General features: G+C 37.4%; 1 protein-coding gene across 1 annotated transcript; it reads left to right on the top strand.

Annotated features, from left to right (window-relative positions):
- The first annotated feature begins 14,933 nt into the window (after nt 1–14,933).
- LOC148102147 (uncharacterized) lies at nt 14,934–15,632 on the top strand. The gene has a single exon (XM_087844446.1). It carries the CDS (start codon nt 14,934–14,936, stop codon nt 15,630–15,632), a length of 699 nt encoding a protein of 232 aa, XP_087700572.1.
- Nucleotides 15,633–15,944: the final 312 nt, after the last annotated feature.

The raw sequence follows: 15,944 nt of genomic DNA, 5'->3' as shown, positions 1-15,944 counted from the left end.
AATTTCAGTTTAATTCAGTTGTATTAATATAGTACCAGTTCACAACAACAATTGTGTCAAGGCCCTTTAACTTGTAAGGTAAAGACCCTACAATATTAACGACAGAACCATAATACTCAGACAATCCCCTATGAACAAGCCTTCAACAACAGTTCCAAGGAAGACTGTTGTTATTTTCTCACAAAAGGTTGTCTACCTGTGGTCCATCCCAACAGCATTGCAGGTATTAGTTCCCCCTTGTCTAGCCGTAAGCAGACGGGTTTGGTCAAGGCAAAAGCATTGTAACTGCCTCATACGTCATACAGTCATAAGAGTCATAAGACTGCACAGTTTTGCAGTTGAGCTGAAAATATAGGTAGATATAGGTAGATTTTTAACCCCCCCCCCCCCACACACACACACACACACACACACACACACATTCAGACAAATGCTATTATTATTATTATTATTATTATTATTATTATTATTATTATTATTATTATTATTGAGCAGTTATATTATTTTCAAGACGTCAGTGTGTGGTCACAATCACAAACACTGATATACATTCACTACACCTTTGTCAACATCTACATCTCTCAAGTTCTGCTGTGTGCAAAGCCCTTTACTCTGTTTCACTCATTGTTCAAAAATTTAGCACACAGCTTGACTGCTCTGAACTTTCCCCTCACTTCGGTGCTGCAAAGCAATGAGGTTACAGACAGGTGAATTTGTTGCTTTTTTTTCTTCACTCATACACATTTTATAAGCACCTTGAAGGATCATACCGGTGTTTTTATATGCTTTGTTGTGTTTACTACAGTTGATTTGAAACATAGGCTGCAGGCTGTGACTTTGTAGCTGAAGTGCTGGTGTGCTGCAGTGTCATCACTTGGTGTAGATTCTTATTTCTAGGACTTGTTTTGCTCATGAAAAAACACTTTTGGATCTTTTATTTTATAATAAGTTGCTGTTTTCCAAGCCTGCACTTTTGAAAACTAGTACTTCAGCATTGCATTAGGATATGAATCTAAAACTGCGTACAGTACTTTCAGCTCTGGCCTGCTCCTTCAGTAAGCTGTGGTTTTATATAAATTACTTTGTTTGTATGATTTGTTGTATTATGTGCTTGTGTACCCCATTGTTCAATCTGTCATTTCAAAAGTATTCTGGGTCATTCCATAAAATGGTCATTCCAAACGGAAAAAATATCACCACAAATCACTGAAACGATTATGATAGGGGACTGAATGCCCCATTTTTTCTGTGGCAACTTGCCCCTGGTAGGGTCTCCTGAGGTGAATTGGTCCTCAGTGAGAGAGATATAGTGTTTACCTTTAAAAAAGAGCATATCTGGGATTCAAATGCCTCCACCTAGAGGAGGGACACCAGGGCCTGCCCTGGAGGCACACCTGGAGTAAGGTCTCGTTGGCGAGTGGCGTGGGCATCTGGCCAGGGTCAGCCCCAGAAGGAGACCGTAGGGTTAACCCAGGATATTCTGGAGAGATTATTTCTTTCAGAGCTTGGGAAAGCTTTGACGGTTGGGAATGTCTTGGCACTTCACTGGAACATCTAGAGGAGGTGGCTGAGGAGAGAGAGCTCAAGGCACCTCTGTTTAGACTATTTTTTTCTCCCACAGCCAGTAAAAGAATGGATGCACAATAATTTTAGGATTTGTTAATGCTACGGACAATTTTAACTTCATACTATAATAATTTTCTTAGTTACAGGCATACATAGTGGTGTGTTCAATTCGCTTTTTCAGAATTTTGGGAGTCATTAAAATTTCTTTCAAATTTTCAGGGCTAAGAATAATAATTGCTTAATTGCTTCCTTGTCAAAACAGTTTTCTAATAGAATCATATTTTAACAGTTGGTAACATCAGTTATTGCTGAAGAAACAACAGTGTTCACAGTGTGTAAATATGTGGACAAACTACATTAAATCCGGAACATTTAATTTTTCTTTTTTTTTTTTCAAAATCATTGTAATTTCAGCACTCAGAATGACTATGGCTGTTTTTACTCTGAGTTATGACAGACAAAAAATGCTAAGCGTGGCATTTCAAAGAGACTGTATGAACTTAGTTAGGATGGCTTTATTCATTTTACCAAAGTTGATGTATCCACTGACTAGATATTTTAACCATCCATTGTCTTCCATTAAGCCTAACCTACCTCTCAAGGGGTGTAGCCTGCAAAAGGCAGAAAAGCCTGAGGCTAGATTTGAACCCAGGACCTTCTTTCTACAAGTTGCCAGTCCTAACCTGCGAACATGCCACAAAGAATATATAAATGAGCAAAATAAAATCTGTTAATTCTGAAAAACCTAAGAAATCCTAATAAATAAATCCTAATAAAGGGCCATGTTTAATTAAAAAAAAAAGATTTGGAACAGGATGATACAGTCAAACACAAGGAATGATAACTGAAAATCAAGATGAATACTTGATCTTAACAAGGTTAAAATATATTATTTTTTCTTGCACAGCTATCTCCAGACATTTCTTTGATCCATGATGCTTTCATAAACCCAGTTGGATTGAGCCAGTGGAAGCCTTAGCTTCCATCTGCTTTGGGCGCCAAGCTGGCAGTTACCTGAGATCTGTGGGGAAGCAGGAGGTGGAGAAGACAGGTGGCTGCTTACACACCTTTATTAAAGTGTGTGTGTGCAGTCGAGAGAGCAGATATGTGCATGAATTGGTATCTATGAATGTAAGTGTTTTTGTACTAGTTGTGAGTCTTTGAATGTGTGTTTGGGCAGCTTGTTCTGTGAAAAATGAAAAGCAATGAACTAAAGTCTAGACTCTTGGGAAGGTTAAACTAGTTCAGACACCCAGGAAAGTGCTCATAAGGAGAATGTGCAGACTTTGTTGCTTGGCCTATTTACAGTACATATTGTTTGCCACTGAAAGAAAAAAACATTTTTTATAGAGCAGATGAAAAGCAAAAGATTAAAGCACATTTCTGCAGGGCTCTGTATGAAAAAAATATAGATAACTTAAAGACAGTGAGAGCTCCCACAGATATACAATGTGCATATGTATTGACAATAGAAATAGAAAAATATATGATATTATATGATATTCACTATCTATTAACCCTTGATACCTCTTATCCCCAGTTTCCTTGTGGTCAGTGTAATTTTTCCATTTCTTGGGTCATTTGATGATTAATGAAAATGCTTCTTTTCAGCTGTTCATGCAGTTTTAAATAACACTTACCCAAACTTTTCTACACAGGAATGGAACAAAAGGTCCCCCCAGGCAAAAATAAAAAAGTTTCTTATTGTTGAAATAGTTGCAATAGGTGCTCTGTTGTGGTCATAAAAGTTAAAGAAAAGGAAGGAAGCAGTGTATGACGGCATATTGGGCCACTTAAAGTAGGAAAAAATGAGGGGCAGCGATTAGAGAGGGGTATAAAATTCTGAGAAAAAAATCAAAATTTTTGAGAATAAAAATTCATGAAAAAAGTGCCGCATTAGTGTTGTACTGCCATCCCCTGATGTTGCGTTCTTTGACACACCATACCATGAGGATTGATTATTTTAATAATTTGTTAGATTGTGTCCTGCATATTGCAAATCCCATTTGACTAGCTCGGTGATGTAACCAGCGATATCCTTGTGTCTGTCCAATGTGCTGTCGTTCTTGATATACAAGGGCTAACACCTCATTCAAATCAGTGTGCTGTTTTCTTCTGAACAAAACTAGTTCACGACAATGTAACCCAGCTGGAGAAATGAGTTAAAATAAGATAAGCTTTGTAAGTGATTTGTCTAGTTATAGAATCATCCTTTTATTTGTTTTATTTTATTGTCACAAGAAAAAAAAGTGTTTTAGCTCCACAGTTCCTGCTGTGCCTAGCAGGACCTTTATTTTGAAGGTTTGCCGGAAGTTCTGTGTTAACATGGCCTTGTTACCAGCCATTCGAAGGAAAAAGAGAAAGCCAACCTGTCTTGATTAGCAGCAGAAAATGCCTTGGCAAAGCTTCATAAAAGTATTCAGAAGGTATTCGCTAACATCTCAGTAGTGAGGTGAATGTTAGGCAGAGCTGCCAAAATCAGCAGAGGTGGTGGCTAAGTTAATGGTGTTCTACGTGTCTCGGTAAGCTAACTAAATTACCTTCTATGTTATACGATCGTAACGAGAGTAATTACATATTGCACTCATCTTATTTTCTTCGTGGGTTGCAGATGTTATTTCTAATAACTATACTAATCAAAGTAGTTGATGCATAAAATGTTGTTTTCTGCTGTATCTGTCAGCGGTGAGTGCTTGTGTCATGAGGGGAAAAAATGCAGTTAGATAGTTTTTGTGCAGAATTTAGTGTAATGTATGTTCTAAAGAAATTTTATGCTACAACATTTGTATTTTATTTGTTTAATATTTGTGTTACATGTGTGTGTATCGCAACTATATTGGTTAGGCAGAGGTTCTAACAACAGTTACATTTAATCTGTTAACTGAAGAGTACCACACATTTTCAGGATTTAAATAAGTAAATAAGTTATTGTTTAATTGTTGAATTTATGATTCACTTGAATGATGAAAGAAGTGGTAGATCAGAGACTATAAACCTGTTTCTAAATACAGGTCAGGTCTTTTAATGAGCTATGAGTTCCATGAGGAAAGACCAGTGATTCCAATTGATGGCGAGCCTCCCAGTGTGATTTCCAGGATCTAGATCTGTACAACCAGTTAGACGGCCAATGGTTTATCTGATTTCTGGTAGGATTCCACCAGTCATCCCGGCTGGAAACAGTGAACAGACAAAAAGAGTACACTCTAGACTATAAAAAGACCAGGTGTGAAGCTTCTCTAGACTTGTGAGTTGCTGACTGACAAATCATTGCAGAATATTCCCTAACCTGATCTGTGCTTTGACTTGACTGACCCTCTACTCTATAAAACTCTGAGGAACAAACTGAAATATAAGGTTGCAACCTCACAAAATAAGGGAAAATTCAAATGATTAAGGACAATGAGTTTTATTTTCATTTTATTTTGTAAAAGGCCCCGGTTGTTATTTTTGTGGTGAAACTGTTACCTGTTTAAAACTAAAGTCACTGGTAACCAATGTTCCCTCTAATTTTTCTTGTGTATGAGCGAACACACAAACTCCCTGAGTGGTCCCTTGGACCACTGTGAGCAACATTAGACGTGTGCACTGTGGTCACGCCAGCATCGAATCCATCCAAGTTACATGGTTTATTAAAATAATCAAATTACAGCATTTACATTTATGTTAGACTACTTTTAATTAACTGCTTTAGCCCACATACAATGAAAATGTAAAAAAATCTTGTTCATGACTTGTGTAGCATGTTAACACTATTGGAAGTAAAACTCTTGAACTCGAATTTTGAAAACATAACTGTCTTTGCTCACAGGCAGAGAGTGCTTTTGAGTGTTTTCCTTATAAAACACAGTTTTTACCATTTCTTCCCGTAGTAAATATAAACAACGATAGTATTCAGGAAGAAAAAAAATCATTGCATATATTTTTATCATAACTCTGGTTTTACGTGGCGTATCAACACAATTTAAAAACTGGTATAAAGTCCACAATTTTTCCGTCAATTGTTCCGTCTGTCCTGGTCACATCTCCAATCGTTGTACACGTTGTCATTAACGTGGCTTCACTCCACATCAGCCATGCCGCTTTGCTAGCTAAAACACCGGTGTCGGCACATAAGGACGCTGTCATAGCCTGTCAACTACGTTGATTAGCTGCGTATATACGAATGTGAAGCGCATCATTGGCTGGACTATGGGATAAGGTGGCATCGTTCTAATCCCATACTGGAGCAGCCAGTGACTTACTGACTAACACTGCAAAACAGAATAGTTAAAAAGTATTAATTTTAATTTCAATTCAGGTTAGATTTTTTTTTTTGTGCGCAACGCAGATTTTCTGTGCGCAGAGACCGTGCCAGCAGTGCGCAATTGCGCACGCGCGCAGCTTAGAGGGAACATTGCTGGTAACTGAAATTCCTCTGTGGTATGATTATTCGCACTCATGTCCAGCTCCTCCCCAAACCTAGAATGAGATGTACTTACCCAGGAGTGGGTTACAACAACATGGATGCTTATGACAGCTTGTGATTCTGGGTTAAAATCACAAGTATTCCTTTGCTGCTACATCCATTTGAAAAGCATAATTTAATTAGCTAATGTTGTCATACTGCATAGCAAACCCAATGTTAATTTGTTTGACCCAAAAAAACCAAGTTCTTCCTGGCAAATTTGTCATTTTTGTTACAAACGTTCCACTTTTTCTCATATATTTGCCACTTCAATCTCAAAGATTTGAAAAAACAAAATTCTCCAAAATTGGAGACTTTGTTCTCACTTTAATGTTGAAAATTTGGAGTTTATTCTCAGACTGTTATATATATATATATATTTTTTACCTTTTTTGTTTATTTTTGATGAATTGTGGTGGGGAGGACAGGCACTAGCAAAGAAAAAAAAGGTTTGCACTCCTATCCAGATGAAATTTAAGATAATTATGAATTAATTGCATACCTATAATTAATTCTAGAGATAAAAACCAATAAAACCTTTGATCTTGAAAAGCTATTTATAAATGTTTGCATTGAAGGATGGATTTCATAAACATTCAGCATTTTGCAACTGATCAACTGAGAAATAGAGAGTTTCCAAAACACAAAATTACCAAAGATTTTCTGCCGTCGCTAAGTTTTATTCCTATTCCTTACTAGATCAATTTAAAATTAAGATAAATTATTCAGACCTGTGGCTTACAGAATAATTGCAGTGCTGTAAATGAGCTAGAATGATATTGATGCCCATCCCCCCATTAATCCTTATCAATATCTTCAGTTACTCAGCATATCCTTTCAAAACTAACTGAAACAAGTCATGTGCTATCATGGGCAGACTGTGATTTGAATTTGGAAGATGAGAGGTTTCATTCAAACTGGAAATAATGGAGTTAGTCATTTTAAATATATCACATTTGCGCTATTGTTTAGCTCACTGCTTTTCAGAAGTTGTGCAGATTATGTCAGATTTCTAAAGTTCTATTCAATAAAGCAATTCTAAAGTTTGAGGATTGGAGAGCTATGCATTATTAAAAGGCTGAGTATTAAGAACATGGTGACTAACCATCAACTTTACTACTTTTATAAAATCTGTTTGATATTGCCAACAAACTTCATTCCCAATTGGTTCAATTGTTTACAGTCTCAGGCAAAGAAAAAAGTGTTTCCACCAGGGACAAAATGAACGTCTCTTGAATCACTAAACCTGCACTTTAAAAGGTTGTTTTTTTCTGTTGTAATTCGCAATCTTCATCAAAGCACAAGTGTCAGAATTTCATTTCAATCAAATACAATGCAAAAAATGTTTTAAAGAAATTTGTAGCAGTTGGAAGAACACAGAACAGACTATATTGTTTTTGATTCCAGCAAATGTTGCATCTCCTGGAACAAAAAGTATAAACCTATTGGTCCTGACAAAACATATATACATGCAAGAGGCAAGCGTCATGTGGGAAGGTATCACCTTAGATATATAAAGAACATAAGAAGTTATGACATCCTGTCTGAAAGAAACCAATGTAGAGGTACAGCTAAAATATTAGCAATGAGTTTCTATTATTGTTGTGTTCTTGCTGATTTTGATGTAGGTAAAAGTGGAGCATATGAAGCCCAGCCAGATGAAAAACGGTGAGAGACCGGCTCTCCGATTCTGCAAAATCGAACTGGCTTAAACAGTTATCAGCTCAAAGATATTGATGTACTTCACCTGGGCACAACAGACATGATATGATTCACTGAAAGCTGCACACAACCCTGGTCAGTGTGGCATTATGAATATCAAGTTGAGCATTACTAAAGTTCCTATAAAATGAAACATTTTGATATGTTTAATTGCATAATCATGTATGGTTTCTGAATAGAATAAATTAAGCAATGGATGACTGGAAATATGACCTCAAATTCTGAATGACAGTGCCATTAAAAAAAAAAAATCTCATTCCCTCTTTTGTCTATTTTTCTGTTAAAAAAAAGTCAAACTCACACTGGTGTATTCATAATAGATCAACAAAACCAGTATTAATTATATTAGCTAGAGTGGATACCATAAGTCACACACATTTGTCCATGACTTAAAAGAGTATGAGGAGGCTAAATGATACTGTGATGCTGACGGAAATAATTACTCTCTTTTTTTCACATACTTAAAAGGAATTTGCTCGTGTTACTGATTAAAAACCAGGGGCAGGGGGTGGATTTGCTAATGTGTTACACCTGTGACAAGTGACAAGATCGTGTGTAAGAACTGATTTTTTTGGGGGGGGAATTACCTTTTTATATTAATTTCTGGGAGTTCCTTTCTCAAAGTGCAAAATATAGTCAGGAGAATATTTAAATGAAGTGCGCAAACCGATGTAATAATGGGTTCAACATGCAATTTACTGCTAATTGCGTCAAGATTTGATGCCAAAAAATAAATAAATCAAATAAATAAAATGTTTGATTTTGGGGGGAGTCACGTGGAGGAGCTGCATGGAGGAGGTATTGCTGAGATTTTAGTGTACGCTAGATGAGTGATATATTTCTCTGCTCATGTCAATTTATTTGGAATGCACACTTTTCACTTTTATGTTTTGCAATGTTTTCACAGTTTGAAACTGCTGTTTCTTTTTGTTTTGATCAATGGGTTTGTGTTAATAAACTTTATTAAGGAAAAATGTGTTTTTAATTTTTTCTTTTATACTTAGATAAAAGTGAAATATTAGATTAATTAAACCGTTATAACTTCCGGGCTATGGACAGCACACATGGTTTTTGCAGGTTTTCACCATAATCTCATGAGCTCTGTTATCACACGTGATGGTTTGTAGAGGTGGATCTACAAAATTCAGTTGCATGCAAACACAAAAGTCACTCATGAAATATGCAAATCCTTTTTTTTTCTTTTTTTCAGTGGAGGTACTGTTAACAGTACCAGATGCAAAGTATACGTATATACCCTATGTGAGCACTAGGAGTGCTTTATACAACTTTCCTCATTTACACAAACACTTTTTTCTATGTAAGCGCTTTCTACATTCACACACAGTCATAATCCAGTGGGTGAATCCGAGAGCAACTTGGGGTTAGAATCTTGCCCAAGATGTTTCAATTATACTGACTCTCTCTGCCAGACTCCACCGTAGGTCTATATTTAATGTACACATGTATGACCTATATTTCTACAATTTTTGGTTTACAATTAACGGGCTGTCATGATAGTAAATAACCCATAGCTTAATGTCATTTCTTGGTTTGCATCCTTGCACTTTCAGCACTATTTGGGAGTTGTGGCACTCACGCTGGTTTCTCCTGTTTAGTAAATGTGGCTCTAAGAATGAATATTTGTCTACTTGCTATTTGCTCTCGTAAAGATATGCCAGTTGTGTAGTAGTCATTTCTTCTTGTGACATACATGTTAATGTGTAAAGGAATAAATATTTATTATAGCTGTATGTAGTTATTGCTGTCAAAAGCATTGTTGTTATATTTGTGACATCACCTAAATGTTGACAAGATCCAGACCCTGGTCTGTTTACTTTTAGAATACACATGGATAAAACTAACTAAATGCTTATGTCTAACTGAATTACTTTGAAATAAAAATTTGAAATACATTGTCACAAAAATGAGGACTGGGGATTTTGTTCCTCATCACTTATAGCTGAAAAATTGTGGATCGAGGAGGGGTTTTTTTTGTTAGTTTATGGTGTTAAATCTTAAATAAGCAAGTGACGCAGAAAGGTTCAAATGAACCAAAGTTGTGTTTTACTGCTTATGAACTCAAGATTTTAGTTGTAAGAATAGATTTGTTATTATTATTATTATTATTATTATTATTATTATTATTATTATTATTATTATTATTATTATAATTATAATACCAGTATTAACAAAAGAAAGATCACAATAAAGGTTGAATCAGTTTATGTTTGAACAGCTGACTAGAGACTGTAAGGGAATTAATAATCAAAATGTTAAACCCTGACACCTCTGGGATCCCAAAAGATATTTCAAGGATGTTAAAATTCAACACTTAAATTTTAAAAAAAAAAAAAAAAGAAGAAAAGAAAAGAAAAAGAAATCCCACCTAAGGCCAGTTCCCTTGGCACTATCTGTATTTCACTCGAATGTACTCCTTGGATGAAAATGAATATTAATTAATGAATACTGCCTATTAAGTGGACAACCCTTTTTGTCAGCCTTGCTCTCATTTTCCCTTGGTGCCTGAAGTGATAAAAGCAGAAAAAGAAGTGTGAGTAAGAGGGAGAACTTGTGCTCCGAGGTCGGTATTTTAATGAGAAAGAAAAAGTTGGATGGAGGTGGAAATGAAGGTCCACAATGTAAGAGAAGTCCCGTTTTGGATAAACATGCTGCACACAACAAGTAATTTTTCTGATACTGTTCTCCCTTTTGTAAACATGTGGGAGGGAGTCCAGCAGGGGCGGCCAAAACTGTGATGGTAGCCCTCAGTGTAGAATGAGATGAGTGGAGCAGATGGTGAAGAATTCTCAGGGTTCATTTCAGCAGAGTTCATCCTTTACGGCTCATATCCTGACTTAATTATTAGACAGAGGGGATAGTGAAACCCTGAAAGTAGGATATAAAGAAGCAAGGAAATCTTCATTAAGCCCATAAGGAGAGACTAGCATTCATTAAAAGGACTTTGCCATCTCATCAGCACCACTGTAGAGGGCAAAAAGTGTAGCGATAGAAGTACTAAAAGTGAGCAGAAATATGTCTTTAGGCCAAAAATAAAAAATAGCAAAGACTTACAGGTACATGGTGAGGAAGTGAAATGAAATGAATTCTAAAATAATAACAATTTTAGTAAACTCAAGTTCTTCATCTGTTTATCTTAAGTTTGCATGTATATTAGTTTTGCTTTGATTTTAGAATTGTGTGACAGGTTATCCATTCAGGAATAATATGCAATAATAGTGTGTGTGTGTGTGTGTGTGTGTGTGTGTGTGTGTGTGTGTGTGTGTGTGTGTGTGTGTGTGTGTGTGTGTGTGTGTGTGTGTATCTAATAATAATACCCAAAATGATTGCACAATGCAGTATAGCTGCTGACTTTGCTATACGTAAAAGACAGTTATTCCAATCAGCCTAGTCTTTCACTGAGAAAATACTTTGATGCATTTCAGATGTAACTGCTCTCTGTTGAAGAAAATATACACTGTTAAGAGAATATTTTCAGGATTTTAACACAGTTTACTAATTAATAAAGAATATCAAAGGAAGACTTCCTATGGTCCTTGCTCTTGGACCATTCTTTGATGAAGAATACACTTTCTGTTACTACTTAACCAGAAGTTTGAATCTACATGAGACTGTAATGTCTGTAGACTGTCTTACCCCCTAGTGTGTTTGACTCTTTGATTGCATCATCCCATGATGTTACTGTCACCTGCACTACCTGTATAAACTTCATACTTCCTTATATCATTCCTTTCCATCTGTAGAAAAGTAGGGGGCATACTTAAGCAGAAACACCTTTGAACAGGTAGATGCATGGTTTTGTACCCTTAAGAAAATTGCCATGTCTAGCAATTCATTTCTGCTTGCTATATTATCATGCTGTTCCAGTTTGCTGTCCAGATCAGGTCAAAAGCATTCTCCCCGAGCTGCCTCTGAAGCGATGTCCATCCATGTTCATAGCACAATAGAAGTGCCCCCACAGCTGTGATAGACTCCAATACTTTTAGGAGATCCATGTATATAAAAAAACTCTGTGCTGAAATATAAGTTAAAACTTGAAAAACTGCTAAACACTTGACATATCTTCATTAACTCTTCCTCTACCCGTCCAAATAAAATAACACTTCTAGTGAGAATATCTCAACCACATAAGGATCAATGTAAAAATCCCAACACATCAATCAGTGTCATCACGCAATCATTACATCAAATGGAGTTTAACCTTAACACTGTTTAGAGTGTTAATAATGTTAAGATGATGACAACAACAACAACAAAAACAAAAATGATAATGATAATAATAATGATAATGATGATGATAATGATAATAACGATAGTAATACAATTATTATTACCTTTTAAATTCTGCTGCTGATATTTTATTCTTAATACTCTATCAATTATTTGTACCTGCTTGTTTGTTTGTTTGTTTTTTTCTCATTTGTATTTAAGGTGACTGGTGTTGTGCTGCTGAAACCACAATTTCCCTTAGGAGACCTCCTCAAGGGATTAATAAAGTTCCATTCTATTCTATTCTAAAATCCTACCCAAGTAAATTACAAATGTCTCTGTAGAGCAAAAATAATATTGATCATAACTTGTATCTTGTTTCTAATGCAGTCACTGGGTGTCAAGTACTTACTCTTTAAAGTGTTAAGTAGTCAAACTATTTCAGGTCTGCCCTGTTAAATGGGTCATGGTGGCTGTAATTATCTTACTTTTACTCAAAAATTCTGCAAGGTTAGCAAATGCAAATGTGTCGGCAGGTCTCTTGGTTATGCAAAAACCTCAGAGATTCAAGAAAGTCTAGATTAAAAGAGAACTGGATAAAGAAAATATTCATACAAGCAAAGGATGCACAAGGAGTTGGAGAAGGCAAGTGAAAATGGTGGACAGCTTTGGTGTAAGAAATGTCAGTAGTGTCTAAGAACTGCTTATTTTGTTTATTCAGTGGGAGAATAACATTTCTCATTGTGTTTTTTATGAAATTCCTGCTGTTAGACGCATGTTGCTGACAAAAATCCGCACAGCATCTTACTTCTGCAGTCTGGCTGTGTCTTTGAACTTCTGAACAGAAACAAACTTAATTGGTTTTGTGATGGGTCTATGAGCTGCTGGACAATTGGTCTCTTCCATCTTTGTCCTCTAGCTCATCAATTTGTCCTCTAATGTCACTCTAATTGTTGATAATTCCTCCCCACAGGAGTGCAATTACACCTGGAATTCACTACTGGTGGTGACCTGAAACTAAAAGGCCATAAACCTTGTGAGTTTCTGATCAGTCCAGAGTAAAACTTGGATCTAAGTTCAAAGGCTCCACAGACACAATGAGTTCAAAAATTTTACTGAAAATAACACAGTGGGGTACAAAGGATAAATAACAGACATATGTATAGACGCGCGTGTGTGTGTGTGTGTGCGTGTGTACGTTAGTGTGTGTAGTTACCCAGAATGGCTAAGTGAAGGCCGGACAGTCCTGAACCCCAAGGATCCCCAGAAGGGACTGGTCCCATCCAGCTACCGGCCAATTACCTGCCTGTACCACATGGAAGCTCCTGTCAGGCATCATAGCAGCTAAGATAAACAGGCATATGGCTCAATACATGAGTTGGGCACAGAAAGGAATTGGCGGGAAAACCAGACGTGTGAAACACCAGCTACTGGTAGACAGAGCAGTCACCCGAGACTGCAAGGCCAGGTTCACCAACCTGTGCACTGCCTGGATTGATTACAAGAAGATCTATGACTCGGTGCCCCACACCTCTATCCTGGAATGCTTAGAATTCTACAAGAGCAACAGGACCTTAAGAGCTTTCATCAGGAACTCAATGCAGATTTGGCGTACAACACTAGAGGCCAAATTCAAGCCCATAGCACAAGGCACCATCAAGTGTAGGATCTACCAAGAAGATGCTCTGTCTCCACTGCTGTTCTACATAATAGTGATGGGTCGTTCGCGAACGAAATGGCTCTTAGAGCCGAGTCTTTGAAGCGAACGACGCGAGCCGGCTCTTTATTGGTAGCCGTGAGGGGTTTTTTTTTTTTCCTTTCTCTCACCCTCTCTCTCGCCCTTTTTTCCGCTAAACTCCGCGCACGGCCTGTACTTTGTGCTGGGCAGAGGGGGGAGGGGCATTAGTTACACTCGCAGTAGCACAGGAACAGAGCCAGAGAGAAAGAGAGCCAGGGGCAACAACGTCACATTAGAAAGGTATAGTAATCATCCACTAGTTTCAGTTCCAGATGATAAAGGATTCAGAAATCATGCAGGCCCATATGACAGAGAATGTGCATCTTCTTTTTGTTTTAATATTTTAATTTATATTTAATTGTGTTGTGGTTTGCAGTGTTTTGTGTTGTTTCATGTTAAATTTGTTTAAAAGGAAAAAGATGAAAATTTAAATAGTTAAAAGTTTAAAATGTAAATAGTTGTTTTTTGTATTATATGATTTATTTATTACATTTTATGTGGAGTGAATAAATAAAGTATATTTACGGTGGCCCTTAGAGACAAAGCACGTACAAACTCCTAAGCATGTACAAACTCCAAAACGCGTAAAAACTCCAAAACACGTAAAAACTCAGAAGCACGTACAAAGTCAGAATCACGTACAAAAGACAACAGAAGTGCTCCAGGATGCTAGGGCGCGGTGTTGAGCTTTTGTTACCTAGTGGCTACACAAGCCAGGAAGTATCAACAACCGGATTTGGTGTGTGGTAGTAACAGGTAAATGAACTTTTTTTTTTTTCAATTATTTGAATAAATATGAGTGCTTGTCTATAAATACACAAACAATACACACATGCTTTCAATTGTGTAATTTAAGTGATCTGGGTAGCTCTGTTTTGGAAGTTCAGTAAACGCTAGAAATGTGTTTTGGAGTTTGTACGTGCTTTGTCTCTAGGGGCTATATATAAACATATATAAATAAAACCACTTTTTTTTACATTAGTAATTCCTTTTCTGCATAATTTTATATTAGTGTTAATGATTAAATACTTAAAGCAACAAAACAACCTGAAGAACAGGTTCGGAGCCAAAAGAGCTGGCTCTTTTTAGTGAGCCGAGCCGAAAGAGCCGGGTCTCTAAAAAGAGCCGGAAATCCCATCACTACTACATAGGCCCGACCCCCCCAGTGAGATCATTGCAAAGTCTTGCTACAGATACTGGCTACCGAACTGAGCAATAATCAGTGACCTCCTCTACATGGATGACATCAAGCTGTATGCCAAGAGTGAACAAGACATAGATTCACTGATCCACACCACCAGGATCTACAGCAAGGACATCAGAATGCCGTTCAGATTGGAGAAGTGTAGTCTGATCCTAACAAAGAGAGGGAAGGGAGTCAGATCTGAGGGGAACAAACTACCAGAAGGCAACACTGCACACATGGAGGACAACTACAAGTACCTCGGAATCCCACAAGCAAATGGGAACCACAAAGAGGCTGCTAGGAAAGCTGCAACCACCAAGTACCTGCAGAGAGTAAGGCAAGTCCTGAGGAGTCAGCTGAATGGTAAGAACAAGATCTGGGCTATCAACACTTACACCCTGCCCATGATCAGGTACCCTGCTGGGATAATAAGCTGGCCAAAGGAGGAGATAGAAGCCACTGACATCAAGACTAGGAAGCTCCTGACCATCCCGGGATGGTTTCACCCCAGGTCTAGAACCCTGACACTGTACATTAAGCAGAAGGAAAGAGGCTGGGGACTAGTGAGTGCCAATACCGCAGTCCAGGATGAGACAACAAACATACATGAGTACATCAGGAAGTTGGCCACCACAGACCGCATGCTCAGTGAGTACCTCAGGCAGCAGAAACCCAAGAAAGAGGAGCAAGAGGAGGAGCCATCCTGGAAGGACAAACCCTTGCACGGTATGTACCAGATAGATAGATGAAGTGGCTGACATCCAGAAATCCTACCAGATAAAGAGCAGCCAAAGCTGGACTGAAAGACAGCACAGATGCATTAATCATGGCAGTACAAGAGATGACACCTAGCTCTACCTATCCTCCAAACCCACGGCTACTCTCCTACCCACATCCATTTCTGACTGCTTAAGTGAAATCAAGGTCTGGTTTACTCACAACTTTCTTAAACTTAATGGCTATAAACCAGAATTCATTTTAATAGGCACCAAATCAAAACTGACCAAAGTCCCAACCAGAAGTCTTTCATTATCCATTGATAACTCTATTGTCACACCCTC

This window comes from Neolamprologus brichardi, chromosome 7, assembly GCF_056152115.1.
Source record: "Neolamprologus brichardi isolate AB-2024 chromosome 7, ASM5615211v1, whole genome shotgun sequence".
Lineage (NCBI taxonomy): Eukaryota > Metazoa > Chordata > Actinopteri > Cichliformes > Cichlidae > Neolamprologus > Neolamprologus brichardi.
Note: the sequence above shows the minus strand (reverse complement) of the source record. Positions and strands in the feature narration are given on the sequence as shown.

What these genes read in the sequence shown, in the direction of transcription:
- LOC148102147 (XM_087844446.1), top strand. Translation starts at nt 14,934, where the DNA reads ATGGATGACATCAAGCTGTATGCCAAGAGTGAACAAGACATAGATTCA.